This window comes from Chelonoidis abingdonii, chromosome 3 (genome assembly GCF_003597395.2).
Source record: "Chelonoidis abingdonii isolate Lonesome George chromosome 3, CheloAbing_2.0, whole genome shotgun sequence".
Classification (NCBI taxonomy): domain Eukaryota; kingdom Metazoa; phylum Chordata; order Testudines; family Testudinidae; genus Chelonoidis; species Chelonoidis abingdonii.
Window position 1 is genome coordinate 61,709,927 of NC_133771.1, and position 15,311 is coordinate 61,725,237.

General features: G+C 44.1%; 1 protein-coding gene across 5 annotated transcripts in view; it reads right to left on the reverse strand.

Annotated features, from left to right (window-relative positions):
* COL12A1 (collagen type XII alpha 1 chain) overlaps window positions 1–14,663 on the reverse strand; it is a 141,339-nt gene extending 126,676 nt beyond the window's left edge. For 4 of the 5 annotated variants that reach the window (XM_075063810.1, XM_075063806.1, XM_075063809.1 and 1 more), the window contains exons 1-2: window positions 12,516–12,755; window positions 9,561–9,668 (exon numbers count right to left, since the gene is read on the reverse strand). In XM_075063810.1, coding sequence (XP_074919911.1) covers window positions 9,561–9,633 — 73 coding nt within the window. In that variant the 5' untranslated portion in view covers window positions 9,634–9,668; window positions 12,516–12,755. Of the gene's footprint in view, window positions 1–9,560; window positions 9,669–12,515; window positions 12,756–14,596 lie in introns of those variants that run through there. The other variant, XM_075063807.1, reaches the window with a different exon arrangement.
* Between the last annotated feature and the right edge of the window lie 648 nt (window positions 14,664–15,311).

Genomic DNA, 15,311 nt, shown 5'->3' on the forward strand with positions numbered 1-15,311 from the left:
ATAGCACCACCAACCTTGAAAGTAAATTGACCTGATGCAGCAGAGACCTTAGGCTGTAACTGCTGAAGGACAGCAGCAGCCCAACTTGTTGATATCCAAATGACCGGATTCCTGATAAACTGAAAAACTGACTGTGGGGAAAAGTCTTTAACATTTTAAAGGATTTTATGAAAACTCATAAGTGGTACTTGGAAATTAAAAAGTAGAGTACAATCAATATTTAACTACTGTAAATGCCATCCACATATGAAAGCTAAACAAATCCAAATGCTGGTCCCACTAAAATCACAGGAATTTTCCCTTGGATATCCAGGATTTGGCCCCCAGCCATTAACATTTCAAATTGAATTAACACCATCTGAGTGAAAGAAAAGCTCTTTAGACTCTGAGCCTTCAGCTGGATCCAAGCCTCACTCAAAACCCCACAGACTCCAGTGGGGTTCTGCACAGACCAAGGGTTAACCCCTGTGGAACTTATTGCAGGCTCGGGGCCTAACTGTGGTCATATGATTGAGAACAAGGAGTCAAATGAAGCATCATAAAAGATTTCTGTGGTAAAAATCTCATTATGTTAATCAAAAATAAATGAGACAACTGCTATTTCATATTATTATTCGTATTCCCTGGCTCACCATGACAAAATCATATACTTGTTATATGGGCTCAATCCTGCAGTACTTTAATAGACAAAATGTCCACTAAACACAATGGGAGTTTTGCCTATGCTGGGCCCAAGGAACTGGGCCCCTGAAGTCCTGATCCTACCAAGACCTATGTATGCATATAACATGTGAGTAGCCCTCATCAAGATTTCCCATGCAAATAAAGTTACCTGTGTGTAAGTCTCTGCAAGACAGAGACTAGGTATTTACTGCCTGGTCCTGTGCTGTCAATGGCAATGCTTCCATTGATTTCAGAGATACAGGATCAGGACCTTAATATATGGTGATGCCATAATATTCCAGCATATATGGAAAAGGAGAATAATAAGATATATTTGCCTAGTAACCAAAAACTAGTAATTCTTGATAAGATTGTACAGTTACTTAATGAGAGAAAAATTGCATTGTTTGTGTAGTACTAATGATACAGAACTCATTTAAAACAATATAAATGTCTATAAATCATGGAACTTGCAGCTAAATGGCCACAGACTGGTCTCAATCCACCACACAATCAGGGCCAATCATTTGACCTGGGCCTCAAGCTCAAAGGGGGCCTCAAATTTAGACACTTGTTAATTTTTTGGCATTTGATAAGTTTCACAACTTGGTTTTATGTGCTTCCCTATCAGACCAAAATGTGACACACTCTCTCAGCTTAGAGCTGCAAATTTAAGCAAATAAGAGACGTGATTTGGTAAAAGACATAGTTTTTTTGTTAACTGATATAGATTTTGTCATATTAAAGAGTTTAAAATGTTCATAAATATTGCATATTTTTGTCAGTTTGCCTGCATCAGTGGCTTCAAGTGAATGGACCTTCAACACGCTGAAGCAAGTAAAGAACTATTACCATTCAACTATGGGACAAGAGCATTTGAATGGGTTCACCTTGCTTAATATCAACTGTGACATTGCACGACAGCTTGATTTTTCCTCAATAATTAGTGCATTTGCATAGAAAATGGCTAGAAAAGCATTTGTTAAATAAAAAAATTAAAATTATGTCACACTCTTTTTTTGGTGCCTTATTTTGTTTTCATGTGTCATCATTTTTTATTTTTATTATGGCTAGGGGGCCTCAAAAGCTGGAAGTGGCCTGGGCCTCTCTTGACCTCTGAAGGGGCCTGCACACAATTCACTAATTCCACCAGGGCTTGGGGACAATGAGGAGACCCCAATGAATTAAACAAACAACTTAAAATAAGCCATTTTTAGAAGCTAATATTTCATGTGTTCATATATGTTTCAGTCAGTTCTAGAACTATCGTAAGATAAATTTCTTTATTATATAACCTATGTTAGATATCCAAAAAAAATGCATGTCCAGTCATGAGATATCTAATTCATGCCACTATTTATATTGTATATATCAGAATATTTTCTAAGACTAAAAATATAGTGGGTTTTTCCCCATGTTATGTATACATTATATTGGTTTGTACTGCTTAGCAGATAGCACAAACCCAATATAAAATAAAAGCCAATGGCATTTCACAGATTGTATAAGGTAGCTGCTAGAGGTTCCCAATAAATATCTAATGAGAGAGGAGAAGATTACTTAAAAGAACACTGTTAAATAATTTAGATCCATAACTTTACCTATAGTAAAATTATCATACTCTAGAAGCTGTTGTCCTGCAGCATCTAACTATCCATTAACTAAAAATTCCAACCTCATCATTGAGAAATTAAAGTTACCACGACCATTTTTGTGGGGCACATAAAATAGTATGGTATGATTTCTCCTACTGGCTAGCATTGCAGCAGCAGTCAAACAACACATCTAATCTTGCTCCTACTGAAGTGAGTTCTGTGAAGGATGGACAGGACCCAATATTCATGTTTATTCATCAGTTATTCTTTTCTTTTCTTTTATATATGGCATGGATTTGTTTTTATGCAACTAACCGGACACTGAACCCAGCTCTGTTCCCATTAAGGTCAAAGTTACTGATCTCACCGAAGGGAAAAATAAGCCTCTTATTTTAATAAAATAAAGCTACTGTTTAGTAAAGCATAACTTCTCACCTCGTCAGATATGCAGTGTTGCTCACAACACCACAAGGTTGCCATCTGTGTTCATATTTTTATAAATTATACATATTTCTTACATTTTGAATAAAAATGTAACTTATGTGAAGTAGACTTTGTTAATATTTCACATTTTAAAATATATATATAATAAAAATATATTTTTGAATATACATACAGTTCTGTGTGTTTGTGTATATATATATATATGTATGTACATATATACATAGGCTTCAAAAGATTAGACTTTTATCAATAAATGTTGATAAATGTCAATTTCACCATACACACGAAATGATGAAAAATATTTTCATCGATCATCTAAATTTACAGATAGGCAAAGTAAGAAAAATACTGTTTGAGGACTTATTAGAGATGGATTTAAGGATATTTACTTAGCATATTTTTACATGTGATGTTGACTATTTGTGTTTTAATGGTTATAAAGCTTTAACTTTATCAGTCTCAGCATCTACTGTCATTAAATAATTATTGCCTGACCCCTTCAATTGCCTGACCTCCCAAAACTTTCAAAATTTAAATGATAATAATCAGAAAAAGTATTAAAAATAAACATAAATAGTATCCATGAAATTATTTTTAAAAACATCAAATTCTGCCAAGTCTATATATACACACACACATGTGTGTGTGTGTAGACTTGGCAGAATTTGAATTATGAAAATATAGAGATATAGATATCAACTTTGCTACAATCAATGAGAAAAATAAGGAGTTACAGTCACTTTAAATATTTAAATTGTACTATCACCTTTAGTACTCAGTGGTTTTCTGCGATGGTCACTAGGAATTTCGGAGGGATCACCAATTTACTTGTCAGAAGACAAGCAACAGCTAGCAAATGGTAACAAGCCATCAAAAGGTAAGTCACTACCAACCTGATCCAAATTTGAATAGGTGACATAGAGCTGAAAGGCATCATGTGCCCTGGTTTATCATCATTCATTGCTCTCCCTTTATTAAATGCATACTCCATTACATATAAAACTTCCCTAGTCCCTTAACAGCAATGTCTGCATATTATTTTTCATTCTCCATATTGTATTTCCTGGAGATAGTTTTCCTACATTCCTTTTTCTTTCAGGCCCCTCCAACTACCCAGAGGTAGTGTATGGCTTAGCATAATTATGCTCTCCCACCTTCCCAGGAAAAAACAGGCTTTTCTGGAATTTAAATCAAATCTACCACCTTCTGAAATGCTGAAATGTCACAATCTTCAAATGTTTAATATTGCCGATAATATAAGGTATTATTCCTTAAGATACTGTGGGAGGGATTTTAAAGGCACAAAGGTGATCTTGAAAGTCAATGACAGTTGGGTGACTAACTCCCTATTGAATATCTCCCCTGTATGAGAAATATAACATAATACATAAGCTATGACATGAAACAAGGCAGTATACTGAGACTTACAAGGCTATTCATACCTTAAAGTATTTTGCCCATCCATGGCTAAAAAAGTAAAACATTTGTATTTTTCTCTAAAAGACACTGACTTCCTCCCATTCTTCATGGTCCCAGATGAAGAAAAATTATGTGAGGAGGTAAAAAAAGGAGGATGTTGTCATAAGACATGGATGAAAAGTACTATAGACTATCACAAATGCTGAACTAGAGAAGTAGGGAAAAACATTAGGTAGTGAATGAGGTCTAGCATAATAAACCAGAAATCAAAGCAGAGAGTAGAAAATACAATATGTCAGAAAAAAGGTAGCTAAATGGATGATATATAGAATTTTATTATAGGTAAAACAGAGAACCATAAAATGCAGAGCTTGAAAAATCCAGTTGCTCACTTGCTAAGGGTGAATGAATAGCTTTCACACTGAGGTGCCATCAACTTCTAAGAAGTTTATTTCTAAAAATACTATGTTCCTAACCCTTCTGGTATGAAGATAAATTTCCAAAGTGAACTGAATATAAACCACAGCAGTGCTGTCTTCCTAAGCCTGCAGCCCATTCCAGTGCCTTTGCTAATGCTCACCACTTTCCAAACTGTAGCAGGGTATTCCTGTTATTCAGAACCCTAAAAAGTATCCATGAAATGGATAAGAATAGGTCCATTTCACTGTGCATGGGTTTGGGATACTATAAGCAGCAGCAGACAAACACTGGAACTATTCAGTGAAGAGGAAGGAAGGCTCAAAAACAGAGGCAGGGGGGCAGAGTAGCAGAGACTCTCAACCTTTCCCCCTTCAGCAGGGCCAGCTCCAGGCACCAGCAAAGAAAGCAGGTGCTTGGTGCAGCCAATGGAAAGGGACGGCACATCCGGGTCTTCGGTGGCAATTCGACGGCGGGTCCCTCAGTCCCTTTCAGAGCGAAGGACCCGCCGCTGAATTGCTGCCGAAAAATGACACAGCATAGTAGAGCTGCTGCCAAAGTGCCGCTCACCGCGGCTTTATCTTTTTTTTTTCCCACTTTGCCGCTTGGGGTGGCAAAAAAGCTGGAGCTGGCCCTGGTCTTCAGTGCCAACTTGCCATTCTTCCTCTGCTTCAACAGGTGCCACCTACGCCTGAGAGATACAAAACTTGAAACTTCAGCACAGGAGGAAACTTTGCTACCTATGGAAGCCATAGGAGGAGCAGTAATGAACAGGAAGAGAAAGGAACCTTCTGTCAGCTAAAGAAGTATCAAATGCACAACTGCACTAGCCTAATGGATATGGACAGGAACTGAAGCAAAAACTTCTATGGCACCTGCTCAGGGTAGAAGCCAAAAACTGGGAACTGTCTTACCCAGAATAGGATTTAGAGACAATATGATGTGAATGTTGGAGGAGTCAAACCAAATGAAGAAATGTGCATATGATAGCTATAGTTCAGCAGAGAGATTAAATGAAGAAATGACAGTAAAATCAAGACAAACACGATCCAATATGTCCTTCAAAAGATGATGCAAAATTGAGGCACAAAATTAAAATAATGTAGGAGGGCAACTGAGACAGATGAAAATCACTGAATAAGGCCAACTATAAATGCTCCCAAAAAAAAAAAAACCACCTAAACCCCTTTCTTCACTGGAGTATATTCTGATGTAATCTTAAGTTTTTGCATTCCTATTTACAGCACCTCCAGCTCCCCCTCCACTTCCCACTCCCACAATTTTCAACATTTTTTTATTCTTCTGACTTTGCAGAAGTCCTTATATAATTTTTCTCACAGTGACAAAAATGTGTCCTGTTTATGTTAATGTATGTTTTAGCATTTCAGGAACTCCCAAGCTATGACAAAGTTTGCCCTTCCCTAGAGAGAACTCACAGAAGCAAACTTGTTTCCTATTAGGAATGTTTCCAGCTAGTTACTGCAGCCAAGAAAAGAAAACAGAACCTATCTGGTATGAGCAAGGACATGAGCATAAATATTTCAGGAACTGGCACTGCTAATGGAACAAGCATATGCAAAAAACCATCAGGTGAGCCCTTGATATTTAGATAAATTTTATTTAACAAAAATATCTGAATATAGCGTAAAGGTTGGGTTTGCAAAATGCTGAGTGCCTCATGAACTGTGTTAAGCCATTCAGTCAGCACTCAGCACTATACGGGATCAGGCCCAAGTCCTTCTTTCCTTAATATTGTTTCACAGGGCTTGAAATGAGAACTATATCAACTTTGATGAAAGGACTGAACATGCATCTAGTTCAGGCGTACGCAATCTCTGGCACACGTGCCAAAGGCAGCACACGAGCTGATTTTCAGTGGCACTCACAGTGCCTGGGTCCTGGCCACTGGTCTGGGGGGGGCGCTGCATTTTAATTTAATTTTAAATGAAGCTTCTTAAACATTTAAAAAACCTTATTTACTTTACATTCAACAATAGTTTCGTTATATATTATAGACTTATAGAAAGAGACCTTCTAAAAACATTAAAATGTATTACTGACATGCAAAACCTTAAATTAGAGTGAATAAATGAAGACTTGGCACAGCACTTCTGAAAGGTTGCTGACCCCTGATCTAGTTTCACTATAACTAAATACTTCTGTACTCCACAAAAATATAATTTGGTAACTTTCAGCAGCAATACTCAGTCAATCACGATAGTTATCCCAATACTTAGTTGGTCAAGGTCAAGGTCCAACTTAGACACACTGACTCATAATATATAGTATCTTACTCCAAAACTATCTAAGCAGCAGGGCACTATTCAACATGAGTAAAGGTGGTAGGATCTTGCCCTTTTGTTAAATTTTAAATACATATATTCGTCGCCTCTCCATATCAGCTCTATACTCTTTCTGCTTTCTCTCGCACACTGTTCCTGCACGCCAAATGCAAACTCTGAAATGATTTTAAATGACATCCGCTGGTTCCTCAGCCAACAACAGTGTGGCTGGAAGCCAGAGGCAATGATCACATTCGTTTTCAGCGGAACCAGATGTTGATAATATTGTCATACTTTTCAGCAAGCCTATCTGCTTTGTGCCTGTCTGATCACAGGCTAAGGCCCTACCAAATTCACAGCAGTAAAAAACGGACCGTGAAATCTAATCTCCCATATGAAAACTGGTTTTTTGTGTACTTTTACTTTATACTACACCAGGGGTTCTCAAACTGGGGGTCGGGACCCCTCAGGGGGTCAAAATGTTATTACATGAGGGGTTGCAAGCTGTCAGCCTCCACCTGAAACCCCGCTTTGCCTCCAGCATTTATAATGGTGTTAAATATATAAACAAGTGTTTTTAATTTATAAGGGAGGTCATGCTCAGAGGCTTGCTATGTGAAAGGGGTCACCAGTACAATAGTCTGAGAACCACTGTACTACACAGATTTCACAGGGGAGATCAGTGTTTCTCATATTGGGGGTCCTGACCCAAAAGACGATCCTGGGAGTGGGGGGGAGGGTGTTGCAATGTTATTGTAGTGCGATTGCAGTATTGCCACGCTTACTTCTGCATTGCCTTCAGAGCTGGGACGCCAGAGACCAGCAGCTGCTGGCCAGGTGCCCAGCTCTGAAGGCAGCCTCCCTTCAGCAGCAGCACAGGAGTAAGGGTGGCAATACCATACCATGCCTCCCTTACTTCTGCACTGCTGCCTTCAGAGTTAGGTCAGGCCCCCTACCGTTAAAACACCATGAATTTTCAGTTTTAAATAGCTGAAACCATAAAATTTACAATTTTTAAAATCCTCTGATGGTGAAATTGACCAAAAATGGACATGAATTTGATAGGGCTCTACCAACAGCACTGCTGCTTCTGGAGGGCAAATTACATTAGGGTTTCACTGAGATTGTTTTTTCATTAATTATTAATGACTAATTATTGTTATTAACTATTATTATTATTATTAGCTATAGGCTGGACCCATGGAGTTCAGATTTGGATACAAACTCTGCAACCTGTGTTCAGATTTGGGTTGTGGTTCAGCCCCTTACAGAACCAGGGAACAACCCTGAGTTCCACACCTGGGATCTGAACCTTTTAAAAAAGTTTGGATGATAGTTTTGGTTCAGTCTATTACCCAGACAGGATTTGTGACCTCCGAGGTCCACCTAGGCATGGCGGATCAGGGGAGTCAGCTAGCGGTAGCTTTCGCACGAACAGTTAACAAACCACATCCAGCTCACCAGGGAGATAAATACCGTCCCCCTCCTACTTGCCCATCGAGAGGCAAATGCCCCCTGCGAGCAGCGTGGTTTTAAGCGGCACCGATTGGATTGCGCTGCCCAGGCTGGGGTTGGGGCTTCCTTCCTTTTCTTCATTCCTTCAGCTGAAGGCAGGAGCAGCCTTGGGCCGCTTGGGATCGGCTTCTCCTGCGAGATCTGCCCCAAGTCCCAAGCCCCCTGGTGGAAAGACGGCGCCAGATCCCCGCGAGAGCCCAGCAGGAGCTTCGCTGAAGGCCCTAAACCCCAGTGCAGGGAGAGTAGGGCCCCGGCGGCCCCTCTTGCGTCCTGCGAAGGGAGCAGGAGCTCCAAGCACAGCGCTCCGTGCGCACACAGGGGCGGGGTAGGGCAGCCCGCGCGGCAGGCTCCGGGATTCCCAGGGCGCGGCGCGGGCTGTATCCCTAGGGGCCTCGGGCACTGTCCCGGGCTAGCATGCCCCAGGGCCTGTGCAATGCTTTCCGGGGGCCCCGCAGCCTTGCACGAACCCGGGCCAGAGGCCGCTGCCAGCCTGCTCCGGGCTAGAGGAGGAAGGAGCTACCGAGGGAGTCTCCCAGGCGTTCGGGGGAGCTCAGCAGCCCGGCTCCTGGCTGGGAACTGAGCCCGGCCGGGGAAGGGGCGCACGGAGGTGTCCCTGTTCTGAACGAAGGAGACTGAGCCTCTCCTGGGAGCTGCCAGAAGCAGCGGGCAGCGAATGCCCTTCCCCGCTCCCCGTGACTCCCTGGTGGGGAAGGGCCGATCGCAACACAGAGAGGCGGAGAGCCACGCGCTGTTGGAGGTGTTTATTGGCAAGGGCTTCTGAGACAGTTCTGACTTCACACACAAAGCAGAGTGAGTACCAGGCAGGAGGGCGTGTGCCAGCGCTCCGGGGCTCCTCAGCTTTAATCTGAGCTTTCGTGTTTGCACAGGAGCCTTCTCCCTGAGCCCTGTGCACTCAGCCTGGGGGGCAGGGAGAGCACCGCGCCGCACCCCCAGCCTACCCCTGGCTTTCCCAGGGCTGCAGGGCCCTCAGTGTGGACAGCACACCAGAGAGAGAGCAAAAGAGAGAGAGACGATCTGCTAAGTGAAATTAACAACACACAGAAGGAGCTGGACCAGAGGGACAAGGAAGAAGAGGCGTTTCTCTGAAGGAGAGAGAGAAGAGAAAGTGAAGTAACTGCACTGAGAACGGAGAGCAAGAAAGTTGGGGTTGTTTGTTTTAATTCTGCACCATCACTGCAAGGAGCCTTGGGAGGGAATGATTTACCTTCAGCCTCTGTCGAAGACAGGAGGAGAGCTGCGCATAGAGCAGCAATTGCTGAAGACAGCCTGATCTTCATGTCTGCCCTTTGGGATCACAACAACATGAATGGATCTGTGATGATTAAAAAGAGAGAGAAATAATAAGCACTGGTTAGAGGATGTGGTGGGTGTATTCAGAAAACATGAAAAGAAGAGCGCAGAGACCACTGTGTTCCCTAACCCCCTTATCCCCAGCCCCCACCCACGGGACCAGGTTACAGCCTCTAGACTTGGAAGCCACCCAAACTTGACAGATCTGCCTTAGTAGCTGGAGAGTCTAGCCTCCCAATAATGTGCCTGTTGTTACTGGGCCCTTCTGATCATGTTAATCAGACAAAAATTCAATCGTGGCATTGAATTCGAGTTAATTTGATCACGGAAGTGGCGAAAAGATTCCTGCTCCTAGATATGCAAAACTTAGACTGAGATTCATGACTTCATCTTCTACTGTGAGGATTGCTTATTCAGAGGTCATTTTGGCCTTGAATCCACTAAATATCTCTTTCAGCTGGGGATTTTACTCGGCTCCTTTTTCAAAACTGCTGAAGCACTTAGTTAACAGTATTTTAATGGTCTCGAGCTAGTTTGGAAATTGTAATAAAACTTTTTTGTTCTGCCTACAAATATGCAAGTCTTCCTTTCTTTAAGGTCTGTAATAGATTATACAGAAGTTTATGTAACACAGAACCGAAACCCTACTCGACCGCCTAAACCCTGATGTTTTAACATCTGATAATTCGTTTACACAATCTGAGGGGAAATCGCTTTACAGCGCTTGATAAAAAAAGACAAGAGAACGAACCATGCCATCGCTGCAGATTGTCTAGAACCATATTTAGGAATCAGAAAGATTTTTAGTCCTTCTTGATTACAAGTAGCTATACATTTATAACCGTGTTTGCTCAGGGCTACACGTTTTGTGTCAGAACCAACAGTCATTACTAACACAAAACCCCCATAGGAGCGAATAGGAGTTTGTCTGAAATGTTAGGCCCTTATTCTCCCGGGGTGGGAGGGGATACATACCACACGGAAATTTCTGAGCTTTATATAAATGGGGAGTTGTGTGTGTTTATGAATAAATGCTGCAGAGACCACAATAAGGTCGTCTGAGAGAGAAATCCACAAGCAATTAAGCAATATATTTAATCAAGAAGGTGCCAGGAGGAGCAAAACGAAAGAAAGAGGGAAAACGCATACATCATTAGGCTAATAGCCCACAGAAAGAGCTCAGAGGAAAAGTAGTTCTGTGCTATCTGGCGAACCAAAGACAAGACATATTTCATTGGTATAAAACGCTGACAAGATCCAACACTACCCTGCCCAGCTACTGGCACTGAACTTAAAAGCATACCATGCTGCCGTATATTAAATTGCTTCGCTTAATTGCCTGACACCGCAAAAAATTACTTGGACCTGGGAGAAAGTCGAGAACAAAAGCCTGTGTCAGAGTCTAACGCCCATATTTGGAGTTAGGCTTATGCCTAAAATTTGAGTCCCCGGCACTGGCATAAGGATGATTAAAGTATATTGATAACTTCAAACGCATTCCACTGTTCTGCGTGTGGACGGACAATTCTTGCAGCACATCCGCTAAAGAGCATTCGGTAACGGTCTTAAAAGCCTTTTAAACAAAACGTTAAAAGGACTTTTGTCCGCGAAGTTTTGTCTGGGCTTAGAGTGCCATCTTTTGAGCAGGAGAAAAACTGAACCAGTTCAGCCAGACATGTGCTTTGCTGCTGCTGCCAGACTGGCATTCCTGGTAGATTTTTCCAAAAATAAAACTTTTAATTTTTTTGCCAAAACATTTATTTGATTGCCTAGCAACACTTCATTCAACTTTCTGCTTTCAAACGTAAATGTCTTGAGCCGCCTTTAGGTAGGGGAGGAATGCTCCTTTCGCTTACTGTACTGAAATAAAAACAGATTATCTTTGGACCAGGACCGAATTCTTAGCTTTGATCTCAGACAATAACTTCAAAAGCTACCACAGACCTTCCACCAGGATCAGTTTGATCTCGACGTTATACCAACTCCACCCCGAAGACCAGCAAAAAGTCATTCCAAGCCTATGCAATCTGCAACTTTTGTCGCTTCCCCACACAGTTAGCTGTCAGACTGTTCGAGGAAACAACAAGGAGAAGCTACTTACAAGGGGCTGCACACACCAGGGGCGAGAGAGAGAGAAAGATCCCGCCAAATGAAGGCAGCGCTAAGATATCTTTAATTAGTCGTCAAAGCTATTCAGAATAGTCTTTTAGTGCGTTAAACAGCTGATTCCACGTGAGCAACCCACATTGAAATTATAAACTAATTTCATATTAGACACAACAACCAAGTGATGCTATCCAACCTGTTTTTAAATGGGCATCTATCTACTTATCTACCTATCTATCTAATATGTACAGTCAGTTGCGGACCGGCATCTCCAAATGCACCATTGAATGCGATTTGCTACAAAATCTTCACTTTTCTGTACAGCTCCCCAAAACAGCGAGTATCACCCATTCAGTGGGGAAAACCACGAACATTTTGCCAGGCTTCCTGAGGGCTAAAGGAAACAGCAGCTCTCCAGCAGAATCGGCTACAATCCGCTAATAGTGATAGGTGTTTCCTCTTACAGAGGCATTTCTCAGCTCGGGTAACCACAGGCGAGAAGGCTCCCCAGTTCATCGATCGCCTCCTCGCCTTCCCCGTCTCCCCCCACTTCAATTTCACTTCTAAGCCGAACTCCTAGATTGTGAAACACACACATACACATGGGACACCCCGTTCTAGTCCCTCTTCGGTCCTGTGCCATTAGCTGTCAGAGTATATAGCGCGTCAATCAGAAGCGCGCGTGTGTGAACGACACAGAAAGGCAACAGGACTCCGAAGAGAGGAGGGAAGGGGATTCCCTCTCCTCTGCGCGCACACAGACCTTTAGTGGTAGCCGCCTGGTAGCGGGGTCCGTGGTGGGGGAGCTCCTGCGGCAGCGCCTGCAGCCTCAGCGGTAGGACCTGGAGAGAGGAGGAAGGGAGGAGGAGAGGGATGAGCTCCTGGGCACCTTGTGGAGGGAACAGCAAGTAGCAGGAGCAGAGGAGGAGGAGCAGAAGCAGCGGCAATGACCAAGACGCCTGGGTTGCTGTAGCTCCCAACGTGAGGGGTGCGCCTGGGAAGACTTGCCTTCTCCGAGTGGGAAGAGCCTCTCCCCAATCTGCTCCTTAAGAGAGGGCTGTTCCCAACTCGCAATTTACTCTCGTAAGCTGTTACGAAACGGCAGGGAAGGTGGACAGTTGCCACCGGATGATATATGCGTGCCTCTCTCCTCCAGCAAGAAAGGGGATCTACTGCTGGAAACTTGCGCATACTTCGCAACATTCCTAAGGCATGAGGAGGGCGAGCGCCGCAGCAGCAGTGCCCTAGCGGGGGAAGGGGGCAGGGGCCGGCGTGCCAAGGCCAGACGGATCGCTCTCTCCTCCGCTTGGGAGCCAAGCTGCAGCCGGATCAGGTTTCCCTGCCAGAGGCGAGGACGATTTTTCAAACTGGGGAACAATGGGAAGAGGGGAAAGGAGAGAAAAAAAACCCTTAATCGACCTGCGTTAGGTGGAGGGACACCGATTCTGGGCAGCCGCAGGTTGATCGCTGCCCGGCTCAGGGCGCAGATTGAAATAGGTTAGAAGGTCTCCAGTAACTAACTGTCTGTTTCAAGTGGGTCCTTTTCCTAAATTGGTGGTTTTACGATACTACCACTGATTGAAACCATTTTCAGAGGCGAAAACAACAACAACCCCTCAGTTGAATAGAAAGCGTGGCGCTAGCGATGGTAATCGCAATCTGCCCTTTAAACACAATAAAAGCACATGCCCGCTGGGGCTTGGCAGAGGCGAGCCAGGCGGCAGCGAGAGGGCGCTAGATTCTCAACCGATCAAAGGAAAGTCAAACGTGCAGCGTGCCAAGGAAGAGGAGGTGAAACACTTTGAAGAAGCGCTCTGGCTACCAGCATGTGTGCTAGATTAGTCACTCCTGCTGCAGAGCTGTATTGTTGTAAGCACAACACACAACAGAGGCTCGAGCTGACAGAATCTGACTAGATGGAAAGGGGACGTGGAGGGTCCATTGTTGGGGGGAGGAAAGAATAAGAGAGAACGAACTGAACCTAAATGAAAGGATACATCTTCCCAGTCCAACCTCCCTATTCTCCCCAGCCACCGGCCCGCATACTCCGCCCTGCCGCCTCCGCTTTCGACCCCTTCACTTACTATCCTGCCTAAATGTCTGCCATTAGCCCCAGGCGAGGGGAAAGTTGTAGGGGAATAGCTCAGGAGAGGGCGCAGACACCATGGCACAGAGATTCGGAACTCGGCCAGTCCATCGCTACCTGTGTCTGCTCACTGATGCTACCACTAGGGCCCAACGACTGTACGCTTTGCAACGGTAATAATATGTTTATCATTGCATCTCCCTGAAATAAACGGTGCCGGTATCGGGTACCTTGCGAAAGTGTTTCCTGTGTGTAGAAACCTAAACAGAGCTCGGATCAGGGAGCTGGGTGATTGTAATTAAAATGTCCAGACGTATTTAGTTTTCTCAGCCAGCGGCAGGGTAAGACCAACATACAATTTCAGCTTCAGGAACCTGTATATGCTGTCTAGATCAGAGACAGGTCCTTACACAGAAATACACAGGCCACACAAACACCCCGAAACACACACACACACACTTACTTCCATTCTCTAGCCATGACAGAGCCCAAGCACACACCTCCCTACTTGTATACGGGGCTCACACGGCAAAAGCTGTGCAGAGAAAACGTAGCAATACAAAGTGACTCCGGCTCTCCCACCGCCTGGAGACACCCAGCCACACACAGACATTCCCAGCCTCAACACTCCCAAGCCATAGACACGCTCCTGCCGAAATCAGACAGCCGGGCGCGCTCCTGCACATCCCCGTGTGCATTTGCAGACACTGACCCACAGCTCTCGCCTTCCTCCACCCCAGAAGCAGCCTGATTCATACCTGCGCTCACCCATCCAAGGCAGCCTGCCAAACACCAGGAAACCCCTCCGGGCACTGACACCACCCGCTTTGAAAGGTAGAACTGCAGGACACGTAAAAGGTGATTTTTTTACAGCCCTGCCCTCTAACGCGCCGGGGCAGAGCCGCTGTCTGGGTGTTAGTCGGACGGAACAAGGGTTTTCTGCGCTCGTGCACTTCCATCAGTGCGAGGGGATTTGTTTTTGCAGGCTACATTTGGTGCTCGGCATGACTTCAAAGCTTTTCAGTATTTAGCCTTTAGATGCCATTTACCACCATGTGTGCAGGAAATAGTAAACATTTATTACAGAAAGTTACACTTGCAAGAGGCTTCCCCTTCCCCCTTCACATTAAAGTGGGGACTTCATGGTCACAGCTGTGCGCCAATCTTCCCCATCCCCAGCAAGTATTTGTAAATTAGGAACACTCGCACAAAAGCCAAGCACACACAAGCTGTGCGTTTGCCTCTCAAAATGAAGCCTGAAGTGACATTCAAACCAGCCACAAACATGCAGCCACATAAGCTGCCCCCCAACCCCTTTGGTGTAGCCACTGCAGCAGTGTTGCAGTTGCAGAGACATTACGCCTGGATGCTCCATCCCCAGCACTCTTCCTTTTCTCCCAGAGCTATGAACAGGAGCGCCAGGTTCCAGCGCTGCTGCATCCATGGAAGCTACTAGGATTAGGGACTGGATTT